This window comes from Coffea eugenioides, chromosome 2, assembly GCF_003713205.1.
Source record: "Coffea eugenioides isolate CCC68of chromosome 2, Ceug_1.0, whole genome shotgun sequence".
NCBI lineage: Eukaryota > Viridiplantae > Streptophyta > Magnoliopsida > Gentianales > Rubiaceae > Coffea > Coffea eugenioides.
The window spans coordinates 8,793,023-8,810,909 of record NC_040036.1 but is presented as its reverse complement, the minus strand read 5'-3'; the positions used below and the strand labels follow the sequence as shown (position 1 = coordinate 8,810,909).

General features: G+C 35.8%; 2 protein-coding genes across 2 annotated transcripts; both read right to left on the bottom strand.

Moving 5' to 3' along the window:
- Window positions 1-1,840: 1,840 nt before the first annotated feature.
- Window positions 1,841-3,820, bottom strand: LOC113763444. The gene is made up of 2 exons (XM_027307265.1): window positions 3,673-3,820; window positions 1,841-3,020 (listed from the first exon to the last, which is right to left on the bottom strand). The coding sequence occupies exon 2, from the start codon at window positions 2,998-3,000 to the stop codon at window positions 2,050-2,052; it is 951 nt and encodes a 316-aa protein (XP_027163066.1). The 5' UTR covers window positions 3,001-3,020; window positions 3,673-3,820; the 3' UTR covers window positions 1,841-2,049.
- Window positions 3,821-4,756: 936 nt separating this feature from the next.
- LOC113763381 (protein PELOTA 1) lies at window positions 4,757-11,784 on the bottom strand. The gene is made up of 16 exons (XM_027307162.1): window positions 11,599-11,784; window positions 11,416-11,498; window positions 10,700-10,775; window positions 10,395-10,469; window positions 10,257-10,313; window positions 10,013-10,058; window positions 9,217-9,292; window positions 8,514-8,589; window positions 8,346-8,378; window positions 8,178-8,246; window positions 7,906-8,012; window positions 7,103-7,175; window positions 6,949-6,987; window positions 6,516-6,610; window positions 5,509-5,615; window positions 4,757-5,122 (listed from the first exon to the last, which is right to left on the bottom strand). The coding sequence occupies exons 1-16, from the start codon at window positions 11,647-11,649 to the stop codon at window positions 5,049-5,051; spliced, it is 1,137 nt and encodes a 378-aa protein (XP_027162963.1). The 5' UTR covers window positions 11,650-11,784; the 3' UTR covers window positions 4,757-5,048.
- Window positions 11,785-17,887: the final 6,103 nt, after the last annotated feature.

The window sequence follows — 17,887 nt, the reverse complement described above, 5'->3', positions numbered from 1 at the left end:
TCAATGAAGCAGCTACACCGCCTTAAATTCTGCGGTTTGACAAGTAAGCATCATTTTCAGTGATTAGTTTTGCATGAAAAAATAAGGTACGACAATATAGCACTACGTTATGTGAACAAAACAAGTAAATATCGTAGGGCATTATGGCAAACCATCTCATGCACGTATACATTTTTCTTGGGTTTCAACAAGTAGTAGTAGTGCCATGTACGACAAGTGAATATTGTGACGGCTAAAACCGAAAAAGTACTACGTACACGCGACAATATATACTAGTACTAAAAAAAAGTAAAATACTAGCAGCCGAATGAATCATCAATGTTGGTCGCCAGATGCCAGCTGAATGAATCATGCTTCCTGTTGCTTTCTTCTGGATTTCCACTAGGTACCAATCTCCATGGTACGCCGATGCTATAAGGCCAATTCTTGGTCACAAAAAGCCAAAAATGACAAAGGGAAAATTGCACAAATGAATGAATATGTTTTTTTTTTATACGTTGTCAGTGTATAATTTTATTTTATTTTTTTAAAAAATATTTCATACGCGTTTGGTTACTAAAAAAGATATAGAGAAAATATAGAAAACTAATAACAGTTAATAGCAGTTATTGAAACTTTTGTGAGTAACTAACTATTATTTTCCTTCAAAATCCTACAAATTTTGCAGGTAAGTGCAAGAAAAATTTTCAACGTTCTTGCCAACCAAACAAGCATGAAGGAAAAAATAACTAACTTTCTTACACTTTTTCCTACAAACAAACACTGTTTAGATCGTACTACGTAACATAAATTTAAATCATATACATGTATCGTACATTTATCAGGATAAAAAAAATCACAACACTTGCATATAAAAAGTTAATCCTCCTAAATGAATTTACCGTAACTCTCGCCACGATGTCGCCGGCCTTATTAATTTGAGTCAAATATCTTGACCAACCCGCGTAATTATACCTGCTAATTAATAATCAATGTTCTGAGTACAAGTGGGCTCTCCTTGCGACGTCAAAATAAATAAAGAGAGTTTAGTATTGCAGAAAGTGAGGCTTTGATAACAACGCTCATGCGTCCGGACCCCCCCTCTTTCCCAAATTCATCTCTTTCAATTGGACCCCATCATCCATTACATTAAGTGCATCCCAGGTGATCATCCTTCATTAGATTAGTAGCTTCGAACCATACACATGTTCCTGTAGATATATATCTGTCTGTCTATCGTTTGTATTAGTTGAGGATATATCGAGTACTGATCACACTCTCGATCATTAGTCAGCATGCAAACTACAATTTTTTTTGTGAAATTCTTGTATTGATGATGAGTCTTCCTTGTCAATATGTTAGCCCAACAGCCTAATGATTGATTGACTACGTAAAATATCGGAGATTGACGTGCATGCATGTTGGTGGCTTACTTATTTGCCGCCCGGGAATGCTTTCTAGGAAGGAGGATTTTAGTATGTAAGAGACTAAACTTGCCTTCGACAGCCACATCGTGTCAAAAGGTTTGGACTGCCAAACAAGTTGTGTATGAAACTGAGGAAATGTCCTGTTTGCAGCTTTGCAGTAGTACCCCAAAACAAGGGCCTTAGTAATAAGTTCGCTGCCTGATTGACCGTTCTCCGGCGGCACAGTATTTCTTGAAAGCCGTTTTTCCTTTCCTTTCAAGTTTTAATTTACTGGAGAACTTCCATATAAGTGCCTTTAAAGTGACTTGTTATAGCTAGTTATTATATCCATGAACTCCGTGCAGCACTTCAGGGTATGGAATATGGATTATGCTTTGATTCAATTCAGTTTCTTCTTGATGGTAATTTTGAAGCATGAAATTTGTCGGAAGATAGAGACGATAAGATTCAAGCAAACTGAACAAGCCAAACTATGTACAGATATAGCTACCTAGCTGACAACACGCCTAGAAGGCTAGAATTACCAAAACCAAAAGCACCAAACCAACTACTGTGTCGACCAAAAGCTAGTACTGCTCAAGTCCTGATTTGCCAACATTTATCAACATCCTGGCAAATCGTACTGGAAACAAGAAGGGGAATATTAAACCCAAGTTCCCTCAAGGAGAGGTTTGATTGAAGCAGTTTCCCCAAAAGTCCTGACTAAATCTGAACATGATGGATCGTGCGAGTTTTCTACTTCTGTCCTAAGCTCCAATCCTAGCTCCTCTTCTATGTCATCAGATGCGGCTATAAGCAGAAATTCACACCCTTCATAGTTTAGAAAATCAGGTGGATCGGCTGGATTAAATCGTCGATTCCCAAATTGGCCCTGCAGATGGGCAGGAAATGTTGCCTTTCGCTTACTCTGAAGCCCAGCAAACCTCGAAGTGCCTTGCTGCTCTGGATTCTTAATCTGGATGAGGAATGACCCTTCGCGTTCAACGTTGAGCGACTCCTGAGCTTCATTCTTCTCATCCTCTGGTGGAAATTCAAGCCGGTAGACCAAATGTGTGTGCATTCTCTTTCTAGGGCTGTGCCTTAGGATGCGGTAAACGCCTTCAGCCAACGCTCTAGCAGGCTCTGTACGCCTGTGACCTCTCGTGTTAGTATCATATTCCTCTCCTTTCAGAGCAGCCTTAACATCTTCAATTCTAGTAGTAACCAACTCGACAAATCCCCAGTAAGGTCGGCCCCTCTGCTGGCTTGGATCAGGAAGGCTCTTCTTCCCCATGACAATGAATCGCAGCAAAGGTTGCTTCTCAATGTCCACCTTTTCAGCACCACGTCCACCTTCATCGCCAGAGAGAGTTTCCTTGTCATCATTCCCATATTCATGCATCTTAGCACCTTCCTTGCCAGAACTAGAATCTTGTTTCTCTTCAACAGATTTCTCACCAGACTCAGGCCGAAGGACAATGTATAAGCGTTGCACATCGTCCGGACTGTGAGCTTCCTCCTTATTAACTTTAGCCCGGTAAAAGAACAATATTTCCCCTCTTTCTACAATCTCAACATTGGATTCATCTTTCCTCGCTTCCTCGCCTTGGCCCATCTTGCTCTTCCCACTACCTGCTAAAAAGATGGTATGAATTCAACCCCAGTTAAGAACATTTATATCATGTTGTTACTCCAAAACAATGAAGCAGCTTGATTTAACATGTTAAACAACATATCTTAAGCCTCTACTGTTATATACGCCGGAGAATTCGAAAATCAATTTGCAGTGAAGGAAAATAAGAGAGCAAAGGAGCCTGCTTTCGATAGTTCTCGATTATATACAGTGCTAGAAGATGCTGAGCCTCCAGAACTACTAAATACTTGTCAATTTATCTCAACTTTGCAACTCTTCATGATTTATAGCTATGCCAAACACTACTATTTTAGCTTGTTGCATTTTTCTTGACAAATAAACCGAAGTGTCTAGCAGAATATCAGTTATCAGATCTTTAAAGCATAGAAAATCAGGTAGTATTATCTAATTCCACATACAGGTAAAGTTCGCAAACTTACACTAGAATTAAAAAAAAAAAAAAAAAAAAAGTCAGCAAACTTAAATGATTTCAGACAGCCTTGAATGCTACTCCAAATCCATAAGAAGTTAAGAACTCGTTCTACTAGTATTTATATTCCATGAACACATCTTTAAACACCATGGTCTTGACTATAGCACAAGATCTCGGTGCAGAAACAACAAAACTGAAGAAGAAACTAAGGGAGAACTTACTCAGTTTTCCAGTCGTACTTCAAAATAAAATGGCCCGAGATTTTTCGGTCTTTGGGTTGGTTATAGGGAAAAGGTAACGGTGAAACGGTGAGAGCATGGTGTTTCTGTAATTCTTTAAAGCATGCGTAAAATTCGTAATCTTATAACCGCCATCGAGCAGCTTGAGCATTTAGGCCTTCACTTCTCATCTTATTCTACTTGAGCCCACAACGGTAAACGTGGCACAAGGAGAAAGTCCACTCTGGCTTGAATGAAGGACAGATAAAGGAAAAGAGAACAGAAGTAGAGAGTTTCGTTGGACAAGGGGCACAAACGGTTGCAGGTTTGTGCATTTTTCAACTGCGCGTAACATTTTTTTCACGTCGCGTAACTTTCTTTACACACGGAATAACTTTAGAACAAATTTTTATGGGCTCCACACATGACGCGTGAAAATCGAGTTACATGTTATAATCTGAGCCGCACAAATTTCTGAGCCGTACAAATTTCTGAGGCCATATCGTGGCCGTGAATCTTCAGGAACGGTTGTCTCTACAGATATCCGACAACCGTTCCTGCCCCATTTCCGAGTTTCTACAGATATCTGGTTTGCTGAGTGCTAATCTTCTTGGGCTTTGCACCACTTTTTGAGTTGTTTATTCATCTGTGGATTATTGAGGGGACGAGTCATTTTGTCGCTTCTGATGCAGATATCGCTCGTCAATTTACAACACGAATTAAGAAATCAAAAGCCGTTTGCAATTTACATAGAAAAATTGAGGGTGGCACCAAAACAAGCTACAATTCGGCAGCTACGAAAACATTAATTTGAAATGGAGGGAATTCTTTTAGCTACAGTCATCTTCGTTACCTTGAGGCTGCAAGTTCAAATCAACCCTCCCAAATCATTTCTTGGAAATCAATAAAAGGACAGAACACAAAATACAGCAGAAACCCAGTAATGTTTCCCTAATTGATGGACCAGGCATGTAATAAATAGCTGGAACGTTACAAGTTGCAAATTTTTGCGGACACCTTCGATCAATATAAATGAATCACAAGTTAACCCTTTAAGAAAAACCCGAGACGACCGACAATTATGACGTGCGGCAAGAGTAAGGTACCATGACCGTTCTTATCAAGAAAGTAGCTTGCGAACTACAACAATGGATGTAGATTACTTGGTCAAAAACCAGTATACATACAGCCTATAGGTTAAATCCCCCTTGTAAAGCCTCCTCCATGGCCTATAAATTTAGTGCTAAAGTTTTATCCTCCCTCAAAAAAAAAAAGAAAGTAAAGTTTCATCACTGGTGGTACATAAAGAACTTGAGGAAAGAAATAATAGTAGTAATTGTACAACCACATATGGAGCTATCAGTTTCGCAACTCTCCTATCACATCTCTATATCTTCTAGGTCTGGGAGAGGAAAGCGAAGAATTGCAGCAATACCAGACAGCTGTGCCAGCTCTGTCGTGTTAAAAAAAAAAAAAAAAGAATCAGTGATTACAGCACCGTATCGAAAAAACAAAGGAAAAAAAAGAAGGGAGTGCAAAAATTACATAAAAGTAAGTTAAACAGATTCCTGAAGCGCCTTATGACAGAAAGATATCAGCACACCAGCCTTTTGCAGGGGAGAAAGGAAAAATCCACGAAAAAACCATTTTGTAATTCACCCACAGTCAATAACACCAGAAACAGATTTCAAGCAAGTTTATCTGACTAACTGTAGCATTTTGTTTTCAGAGCTCAAGGCAACAAAATTTAACAGGGAGATCCAAATTATTTGCATGAAAGTTCAGACAGGATGTTAGCCTAAAGAAGAAAAGAGGATTTCAATAAAAAATTGCACTCACGTTCTCCTGAAACATGCATGGATGAGAAGATGTAAGCAGTGCCGCCTGACTCCTTGACTGATTTCACCAAATTGGCATACTTTTGCCTCGCTTCTATATCAGAACTCCTGAAGAAAAAAATGCATTAATGTGGCATGTCCTAACCAGGTTAAACTTATCCGTCTTTGAAAAGGACAAAACAATAGGAAAAGACAGACTAAGAAGTCAAAAAAAAGAAAAGAAAGAGAAAATCATGAGCTGTAGCTATTCCAGAATCCAAGTTCATCATATTACATGCCAAAGGGCAAATGGATATATATGGTGCATGTGAAAGACATCGTCTTTATAACTAAATTTAATATACTGAAAGAGAGACTTCTTGGGAGAAAAATTTTAAACATGTTCAGCTGCACGATTCTATGACAGGTTGAAGCAAGTTTTCATTGTAACTTACTAAAAATGCCAAAATGAAATGTGTACCCAAACATAATCATGAATTGTACCCAAATGCAACAAAACCTTCGCCCGACCACAGGAATCATCTAATATGAATCCATTTCTCCTGTCAGTTTGGCTAAGGGCTAATTATCATCATTACTGTAACTTTTGAGAGCATGGATCAACCATAGTAGTAGTTTCAGCCTTGGCATAGTTCAAAACACAATGACCTCTCCCCACCTTTTACCATTAGAAAAAGAAAGACAATAATTTCTGACCTTCATCTTCCTCTAGCCTGACAACCCAAATGTTCTGTAAAACTTAAGTTTGTAAAAGCAAAATCTTTTTAGGGAAAAGTTTGGAAATATGTGTCTGGAAATAAAATAACCGGTGCTCTCACATGGAAGGCACAACCTTAATGAACCAAATTCTCAAAAGAGAAAGAAATTATTTATTTCCACAGGATTTATACAAACGTACTTACTATACAGACAAAGCATCAAATAAGCAAGCGACTGGGGCAAAATATTTTATCCACAGCTTTGGGCACAGCAAGTTAAATCTAACATTTAAGAACTAATAACACTAGCCTGAAGAGCTCATCAGTGATGAGAAGTGTCTGGACTGCCATCCGTTCATGAGCAACTTCAACATGCTTTGGCCCGTAGCATGCACGATCAGAATCCTAGAAAACACAACAAAAACTGATTTTGACTTTTTTCAATATAGGGGGGAAAAAATAAACCCTCAGGTAACCAAATGCATCCGAGAGCATGATTGGTTTAAAAACATGCAAAAGGGCCCTAAAGAGAAACAGAAACACCAAATCCAGTCAACCCAATACTACAAAGCCATCGTATGAAGGTATTACCGAAAGCTTATGCCTAAAGATGAAAGTCTTCAAAAGAGCTCGATTTTTTTTTTAATCGTTTACTTGGTTTGCCACTTTGCTGTTACTTATTTTAGCAGGCTTCCATAGATATATGAGCACATTGAACGTATAAAACTAGGGTAGAACCTGACATTTGAAAGCATTGAGAAGAATTCTTTCAGGGCTTGGACCTGGAAAAAATCACAGAGGGAACAAGATTAACATGCCTAACTGGAAGTACAACTTCCTAGTAAATGCAAAGTGATGAACTGAAATGCAAATTGACAATCAAGTACTCTAAACTACCTCTTTAGCGGCTTTTGTATCTTTTATCATATTCATAACATTTGGTGCATCCAAAACCTCTCTCAAACTATGCCTGTGCAGATTGTTGATGATAGCAGAATCAGCTTCCTAGAAACTATTTCAAACACAGCAAAACAATTGTGCCAAGAAAGAATCAAGCAAAATAAAGAATGTATAAAGCATTTACTGATCGCTAAAGATACTAACAAAAAGGAACTTCATGAGTCAAAAAGGCATGGAAATGCTGCTAACACATTGTGAATTGAGTTTAACTACCAAAGACACAAATTTAGTTTTACATAATCAAATTAAGCTGGCATATAGATAAGACATATATGCTATAAAAAAAATACATAGGTTTCACTTTCAATTTGTTGAAAGTAAAAAAATCTCAGGTTGATCCTTATAAAATCCACATCTGTCTTTTGCCAAGAACCTTCAAACGTCAACCCAGATGTAGCTAGCGTATGTAATATATCCTTGCATTTATACCACATGCACTCATACTTTTACTAGAGGCTCAAACACAAATATATATATGTATATGTGTGTGTGCGTGTGTGTATAAAAGGGGTTTTTCTCCTCTTGGGTTCATCACTTGGAAGGCTTCAATAGGCTGGGATGGGACAAAGATGGGACATGGTCAAGACAGATTAGAGACAGGGATGGGTAGAGGTAGGTTCAAATTTGGGACAGGTTGGGAAAGAATATAGACTGTGTCAGACTTGGTAGAGAACAGGTTGAAAGACTATTGGCACACGGTCAAGACAAAGCTGAAACAGGGAACAGAGAGTGAATCATACTTGTATCCTGATGTTGTATGCACAAGTACTATGCGAGACTTGTTCTCTATAATAGGTCTCAGTTGCTTCCTTTCTGCCTCCAACAGTAGGTGACGATGAAATTGATCCTGGATTCAGCATAAGTAGTCAAGTAAAACTGGAATCCAATCTTTTGCAGCATTCATTCAAATTTCTTGTGAAATTCTAATGGAATAAATCAATGAATCTGTAAACTTAACAAATCCTAGTCCACCAAAGCTAGAAGCAATAGTTACTGTCAGACTAAGACAAACCTTTGTAAATCCAGGACTTGCGATCACAGCACAACGAACAACATTGAAGTCAATATGTTGACGAAATGCCTAGGAGCCACAAACAAATTCTTACACAAACTTCTTGAGAAAAGGTCTTAAATTGTCGGGCAAACATCAGATTTCATTAAAACTTAACATTTTTCTTACCTTTAGGACATTTTCGAAGAATTTGTTCAAAGCCTGTTAATACAAAGATAATTGATAAGTACAATAACTGAAAACATTTGGACTCTGAAAAGATTACTGCTTTTACTCTGTGGCAATTCAAAATAAAATAAAATAAGGAATTTACTTTAAACTAATTACAGTACATACTTTATCATAACCTGCAACTGCAGGCCCATGCTTGCGAGGTATTGATGTCTCTATACGAGAACGGGTGATAGTTACACTGTTGACAGATCAACCAGGCATATCAAATGATTGAGAAGATAAAAGCAAATTATCAATTATGACATGCTAAAGCAGACCAAAATAGTTTCAACCAAATGCTGATTCACATGATTCAATCAGGGTATGATTCTGAACTTAAATAAATGACAACTTTATACCACAAATTCAATCAATACCTGAATTTCAAAATTGACTCCAACATAATGAAAACAGCCAACCAAAAGATAAAAAAGGAAAAAAGCAATTGCATATTCTTCACAAACTAGAGATGATGGATCGTGATACTAGATGATATCCTGATTTTTCACTTAATTATGGATCTAGTGTTTTATAAAAACAAATGTAATATGCACATCCTCTTAGGGCACAGTGAAATGGACAAGTTTCCATTGTTCCAGCAATACCATGTACAATTCAGCTGTTTTATGGAATCAGTGCATGTCAATATCTTTAAGTTTCTTGAATTCTAGGGGTTAAACATGGATCTCAGTGCAGAAAAAGACAAATCAAGAAAAATTGCATCATCATTAAACAGAGATGACCTCCAATTTCTAGCTAGATGGTTACCTTACTCATATCACAAAAGACATCAAGAATATACCATACCCATATCCATCAAAATTACCTTTTACCAACAAGAAAAATATGGGCCAATCCTTCTTGCATTAAAACCACTCCTAGATCAGCACTGGCAGATGGATCTGCAATCATTGGAACAATGAGCCACAATACAGGCTTCTAATAGAATGTTTCCATTAATTTTTCAGTGCATCATAGAAACCTCACCAAGTATCCATGAAACTGTTTGATCTAACAAAAAATACCCAATTATATTGAAAATCCTCAATTGTAACTCTATCCTTTATTGGTCTTTTTCTCGAATGCAAAGTGAACCTAAAACACTTTCTGATACAACATTGCATCATCAGGGTATGGCTACAGATTTAATCACCAGAAAAGTGCAATAAGTGAAGATCAAACAATACTTTCACTTGTACTTTCTCAGAGAAGAGCAGATTTTGGAGAACCATTATTATGACAAGGTGATCAAGTCTAAGTACAAAAGTTCCTAGTCAGAGAAGCAGAATTATGTCTAAAGGACCTTATCAAGGCACTAAGTGCAAATGAAAGACTAAATAAAGTTATTAAGTTTCATAGCGCGAGTGAAACAGAATATAGATAGATACAACTTAAGCCATCAGTATAAGTTCAATCAAACACAGAGTCAAGAAATAGCTTTTGTTAAACTCGTGGAAGATACAGACAAGCGGTTTTAACAGAGTAAATAGAGACATAACGATGATTAATAGGAGTAAACTGTTCTAATCACTATACGATGCTTAATGTATGTCAAGCGATTTCCATTTAGCATTTTCTAACATACTTGATCAAAGAAAAGAACTCTGTACTTCAATGCATACCAGATGCTTGGTGGAGTACCTCTAAAGCCAGTGAGTCCCAGACTTCCTAGCAAATATGACAAAGAGCTCATTTAAGCCATACAATATATACGTCAACTCCATTCACATTTGAAATGTCATTTCTATTAAACAAACATAGAATATAGAATATAAGACCGATAATGTATACGCTACAAAGACAAACAGAAGAATTTTGCCAAATTAAATCACAAGACAATGCTATGATCTGGTCCAATAAGCATACCTTCCTTAAGACAAAAGGTCGATGTGGCTCAATTTCCAGCGTGTGGAATGCACCTATCTGCAGAGGCATAAACATATCTTTAACTGCAATATTAAAGTAATGAAGAGGCAAAAGAAGTAGAGTTGGATGATTGCAGACCTTGACATATTCATTCTCCAGAACATTCTTTCCCCGAATACGTAAAGCAGACCCTTCTTTATCATACTCCATTGTCTATCAATAATATAACATCCAATATTATTAGAATATCTATATAAAGCTTGTTATACAAACTTCATAACGTATTTGAGGAGCAACTAAAGCCTTAAATTCCATATAAGAATTACAAAATCAAACATGTAACACTTTTTACACGCAGTCAATAATTTGAATGTGTGATGATCCAAAAGGGGGGATTTAAAAGTGAAAAACGGGCCGAGGCTACAGGTTTGAACTTGTCATACCTCAACCTTAACTTCTAATCTGAGCTTTACCCTTTCGGAATCTCTTTCTCCGGAAGCTGTTTCCCTCAGAACTTTCCTATAATATATTGAAAAAGCTTATAATCAAGCACCAGTTTGACAATGCATATGTTAGATTAAACAAATTGAAATCAAGTTCAAAACTTTCCCCCTCCCTCTCAAGTTATGGCCTTCATTTTAACTATTAGCGCATGCAAACCTTAATCGCCCTCGATATTACAAATTTAGCAGAAAATGTTCATCCTGTTCCAAAATAATTCTTCACTCAATTGGCTGCTACTTTCAATTGACAATGCATCATCAAACGGGCTGGAACGTAGAACACCCCCCCCCCCCAACCAATCACTATGATATGATCTGCCCAAGTGGATATCCCATGTCGTATGTGCACATATAACTATAAACAATGTTAGCATCAGCAGCAACTAAGTATAGAACTAAAGTGATGTTTAAACAGCTTTGTAAAGTAATCAAACTCTTGAAATTCCAAATTCAAAGTTCCAGTCTTTGCCCAAATTTTTTATATTTTGATATAACCAAACAGTTTATCCACTAAAGTTTCAAACTTTATAGGCTTGAAATTCAGAAAAATTAACCCAACTTTCAAATTTCTATATAAAAACAGAAAGAGAAATTTTTTTTTTTTTTTGATGGGGAAGGGGCATGCGATTTTTTTGGGGGGGGGGGGGGTGGCTTACCTGACAGTAACAGCTAAGACAGTGTCGCCCTCAGCAATCAAATTATAAGCAATCCACAAATCGTCTGCTTCTTCGGGAACCATCTGTACCATAGCTCCCAATTCAACAGCAATAATTTAAAATCCCCCCTAATGATTGCTCACAAGAAAGAAACTCCTTACTAGTAATTGCAAAGGTATTTACCTTGACACTACCAGGGCCATCGGGTACTAGGTCTCTACGAACGATCTTCATCTTGCCTTGACTGGACCGCGAATGCTGGGGGGTCGTGCGTATTTTGTTTAGTTCAATGATGTCGTGTTTCGTTTATGGACCATGAATATAAGAATACAAGGCATCCAGGTGGCTCCCGAGTCCTATGATGGTTATTACTAATGTTTCAGATGGTACTGCTTTTATTCGCAGTATAACAGACGTGCATCAGATGATTTTTTTTTTGTTTTTCAAGTGTGCATCATATCTCAAATTTTGGAAAACACGAAACATGAAATTATATTCCAAACTGTGTATTTATTATCTAATTTATTTTCAATAATAAAATATCAATCCAATGAATATTAGCACATGTCATATCTTTAGATCGGATCTATCTCAATTATTATATTTTCTGTTTTCATGATAGTATAAAAATTGTACAGGCCCCTAAGATTATGATTATTAATAATAATAACATGGACAGTAATCTTACTATCAGGGTCTATTGCTAAAACGAGTATTATCACTATGGCCCTATTTGGAAGCCTAGTTTTTGAGCAAGTTTGTATTATACTAGTTTTTTAATAACTTGTGATACAGGAACTCCAAAAACTTCTCCCAAAACTTTCGTCCCTTTCTGAAACATTTTAACAAGACGACGTCGTCCAAGCTGGTATTTTCCCTTTCAATTCACAAAAAGCACACAAAACTCTTCCCGATTTTTCTTTCAAAGCACAGAAAGCTGTCCGGAGTCGACCAAGCAATTCGCCTAAGTAAGTATCATTGCGGAGCAACGAGAAGCTTGTTGAGCGATTCTCCGTTTCCTTGGCGCTGCAATCCGAGTCAGAACTCCGGCAATTGCACTTCCATCCCTTCCACCACGCTCCGCCCTGCACCACACGGCTGTTGTCGTTGGAAGAGGAAGACACAGAAAGTGGAATGAAATGGAAGGAACACTGGCACCGACGGATGGAACCTCTGCAGTGGCCGGAATTGGAGAACTCGCCGGGCTTCCGGATGGAGATGATGCAGGCGGTAACACTAGCGGGCAGAGAATAGTGGCGGCGAAGAGAAGAGAAAAGGGATGGTGGGCAGAGGGGGTGGCGGGGGACGGAGAGAGAGGGTGGCGGGCAGAGGGAGGAGGAAAGGAATGGTGGAAAAGTTTGGGGTGGCGGGGAGAGGGAGGGTGAAAGCGGAGGGGTGTGGGAGGCTGGGAGGTAACGGGGAAGGGGGAGGGGGAAGAAGAAGAAGAAAAGAGAAAGAAAAGAAAAAGAAAAGAAAGAAAAAGAAAAGAAAGAGAAAGAGAAAAAGAAAGAAAAAAAAAAGGAAAAAAAGTTTTTCACCTTACAAAAATTTCTACAAAAAATTTTTCACCTTACAAAATTTTTTACAAAATTTTTTCAAAAACTTCTACAATGCACTACAATAAAGTTTTAGACAAATTCCTAAAAAACTCAGGTTCCAAACAGACCCTATGTTCGCTGGAAGGACATCAGTAGATAACAACTGTAGACAGTTGAATTTTAATTAAATTCTAAAGATTACCATTGGTCTATTAAATATTTTTGTCCAATCGGATATTGCCATATGGCATGTACACTTGGGAAAAATTGGTTATTAAATGGCCAATTATATTTCTCCACGTGTCAAGTTGAGGTGTTCCAAATCAATTCAAATTGCAGGGATATCTCCACCAACCAAATCATATCATATCACATGTTTATTGGATAAATATCTAAATATTTATTCCTTATTAAAGGGATAATATTTAGAGTTGGTTAATCCAAGTATATTTCTTATATACTGCAATAGCATGGCCAGTCAAACGGCGCCACGTCACGTGTCCCCACGAGTTTGGCCAATCGAGGAATTACTTATCTCTTTATTAATAAATATAAAATGAAGAGATAATATTTGACTGGTACAGTCCTAATATGACTGCACGTCTTGCAAGACAAGTAAAGTGGTACACAGGTTCTCAACCTCTACCTCTTGCTACAACTATAAATAGAGGTCTCTTAACCAAATCAAGGACACCCACACACACAGATACAGAGGCACACACCAGGAGGCATCTCATACACTCAAGTGGTGAAGTTCCAAACTACTAAGGTCTGGGTCTCCAAGCTCCTCAAGTCTTCCGCATATCAAGGCTTGAGCCTTCAAATATTTTCCAGTTTTTCAAATCTTCCATATCAAGATTTGAAAGAATCGGTGGTGGATCCAAGAACAAGCTGTGAAGCCCTTGGATTGGTGTTCGAGGAGAAGAATCGAGGGAAACTCTCCACAAGTTCGAGAAAACCCCAGAGATTGTACCTACATATTTTTCTAAATTTATATATCATATATTTGTCGTGTATTTTTTCGTGTCGTTTTGCAGACTTGAAATTTTTATCGCGTACAACAACATACAAAGAAATCATGAGAATTAATTTGATAAGTTGTTAGTGTAAACAAATTTCACGCTAGCAAGCAACTCCTTATTCATAACATGTCATTTCCATCCCCGTTTGAAATCTTATATATAAATTATGAATCTTTTTTTTTCACATAGTATCATAAAATCTAGGGTTAAAAACAAAAAAATCCCTGTGATATACTTAATATACAGAAAAGTCTCTCATGATTTCAAAACATACAAAACGACACCTCATATTTTGAACTAAATTGTAAACTAACAGAATTCGTTAAATTTAATGAAAATAACGGTTTCGCCTGTTAAATTTACTAGATTCCGTTAAATTTACTATTAAATTTACCGGATTCGGTTAAATTTTTCGTTAAATTTACCGGATTTCGTTACGTCTAACGAATTCTATTAGTTTACAATTTAATTCAAAATATGAGGTGTCGTTTTGAATGTTTTGAAACCACGGAGGGTTTTTCTGTATATTATATATATCACGGGATTTTTTTTTGTTTTTAACCCTAAAAGCTAACATTTGTTTGTGTAGAGACTCTGTATTATTATCATCAATCTAAGAAGCCTTAATCTAATTTAAAAGGGATAATTTTAGAAACCTTCCCTGAGGTTTCTGACAGTATCATTCACCTCCCTTGAACTTTACAAAATATCAACTACCTCCCCTAAAACTAAGTAGAGTTTATCAAATCTTACCCAATTCAAATGCACAAACAATTTTAAATATGTATTGGGAGAGAGAAAAACTTAGGCCTTGTTTGGTACTTGAGTTATTTACCAAGTTTGTCTGCTACAAGTTTTTTAAAACTTTAACTACAGTAATCTTAAAAAAATTTTAAAATATACATTTCAAAATATTCAAAAATTTACACACTTCAAAATTTTTTTAAAAACTTCTACAGTAAATTACAGTAAAATTTTAGACAAACATCCAAAAAACTCACTTGCCAAATGGGACCTTAATTTTTGTTGAACAGTATAAACCATCTAACAACAATAAAATTTCAAGGGGTGTATCTGAAATTGATGGAAAAGGCAAGGTGCCTATTGCATTTTGGAAAATAGAAGCCAATAGCTCTTTGTGCACAGCTAAACCAACCATAAAGAGCAAATAGTAGTTAAGTTGGTTAATCATTCACATTACTAATTTAACTAATTCTGTCAAAATAGTTTCGAAATATATCATAAGTTATGAGGGTATAACTGTCAATTCATCATCAATGATATCACAAATAGGGCCCAATAATCTGACAGGGGAGATATATGATATTTTGTAAAGTTCAGCGGAGGTGAGTGAGACCATTAGAAACCTCAAGAGAGGTTTCTGAAATTATTCCAATTTAAAAATGAAGCCTAGCACAATGTACATACTATTACCACAACTAAAATTTTAGTGACACGAGAAATAACCAAGGAAAGTACCTCTAACATTAATTTGTGATGTGTATATGATTTGACTTGAATGAAGATAAATTGATAGCTTATCTCCAAGCTGTGGTATTAGAATATGTCTCATGACAATAACATACCCCTATTGCACAATCCTCCAGAGTACCCTAATATTGAGAAAGCTTTGTCTAACATATCGATCTAATAACAAGTTAACCGTTACCTAAATGCAACTATTAGTGAATACTTAAAATTTCTCTCTTTCATGTTAAAGCTCATCGAATTTACTCATCCGCTGTACAAGTGAAAGTACACCTTAAAAGATAGATCACACATCTGCCTAGAATCTCGAAGGCCCGGTTTAGTTGAACTGAAGTTTGAAATCTGAGGGTACGTTTAATAAAATTAAAATATAAAGTTTGAAATGTAAAATCTGAATCCATTAAATTATTGAATTATTAAATATTATATTTGATACATTTGAATGTATATCACATTAAGTAATAAGTGAATAGATTATCACTCATTGTTTAGAACAAATTTTATCTAGAAAATTCAGTGTCAATTAATTAATTCAAATGTTCTATTTTTGATAATCAAATGCGTCTGAACATGTTAAGATCTAAATCAATTAAATTTAAATACTGAATTGAGTTATCAAACGGAACCTGAATTATGAAATCTAAAAATTAAGTGCTAAAAGTATTAATTTAGTGAATTGATGAGGTTGTGTATGTTTAATAACTAACTAGAATATATCATTAAATTGAAATATCTCACAAATGAGGGTGTATTATAATTAAATTGAAATATCCCACAAAGTGTTTTGCGTGAGAAAAAATAATTAAATAACTGCGAGAGAGTACTTAAGTGTGTGTATTTGCACGTAAGTTTATAGCAAATGTATACTTTGTGCGAGAGTGTGTGTGAGGATGTATTATATGTGTAAGTGGTTTGATATATGTGATCAATTTAGAAAATTCAATCCAAAAAATTCACTTAGAATTTTGTACACAAATTAAGCAATGTTTAATATATAAAGTGGTTGGGCATTTCGAGTATCAAACATGCTAAATTCAAAAGGTTGTGAATGAATTAAATTGCAGCATTAAGTTGAATTTGTTTTATTTCGAAATTTGTTTTATCTTTTGGCTAAAGATTTAAAAAAATAAACATCATTGATCCAAATTCATAAATTTGGAGGACGGTGGCGGGGGAGGGAGGAAAAGGGTAGGGAGGAGGAAGGGAAGAGTGATAAGAGAAAGGAGGAGAGGAAGAAAAAAGATGTTGTCAACATTGGCGTAGGCACCAACCGATGTTGGCTGACGGTTGAGGTGGTGGATTGAGATGTGAGGAGAAAGGAGAAAAAGGAAAAGAAGAGAAATTTTCTGTGTGTGTTTTTAATATTTTGAGGAGTTTTTTGAGATTATTATAGTTAAAGTTATTAAAAAACTTATAGAAAAAAATTTGGCAACAAACTCATTTGCCAAACAACCCCATGATTTAACCGATGAATTGGTTAAGAAAAGAATTAAACATATAAAGCCAAACGAAATTATTATTCACCTAAATTGCCTATATAGATTTTTTTTTATTTTAAGCTATATTTCATTCTGACATAATTTTCTTGTATTGGAAATTCATAAATGATTTATTTTTCAAATTTTTTTTATCATAATACACACCTAAGGTACCACTCATGGTTTTAATAATGTTTTGTACGAAAAAGAAAGTAGCATGTGAATAGTAAAATAGGGGGAAAATCTGAAATCATTTTCGATTCAAGTACCGATAATTTTGTCATTTCGTTAAAACATTTCAAAAGCAATTACATTTTTGCAAGCCATTTCTAGGGATGGCAATGCATTATGTGATGTTGATAAGTAGAAATGAGCCTAATTAAGTTGAATATTATGGCGTTCAACTTTGTTTGATTATTCTAATGAATTTGAAATTGTATTCAAACTTGATTTTTTAATTTATCAAAGCAAACCCAAATGAACTTTTACCGAATTGGCAATATCGAATGAGATTTTATTGAATTGAGCTCGAGTATTTTTTTAAACTATAAATTGTAATTTCATGCTAATCAAGCTAAATTCGAGCCAAGTTAGAAAGTTTACCAAGCACATAACGTTGTTCAATTTTAGTTTGATTAGTTAGTAAATCAAACTCGAACAAACGCTTAGTGAGTCGAAATTGATTTGAGAATGAATTAATTTGATTCATTTTTCAGTCTTAGATGCTGATTAGGGTTGGACATTATCTACACAATCACAAAAATGCCAGAAAATGGATATTTGATATTTGTCTTTTACTCATGTTCATGCAAGATTATTCCAAATCTAAATACTAAAAATATACAATGATTTTACACACACTTCTTTTTCACTGGACGTAAATCAGAATATGGAAAAAATTTCATACTCCATCAAATAGTACTTAATACTGGTTAGAAACAATCAT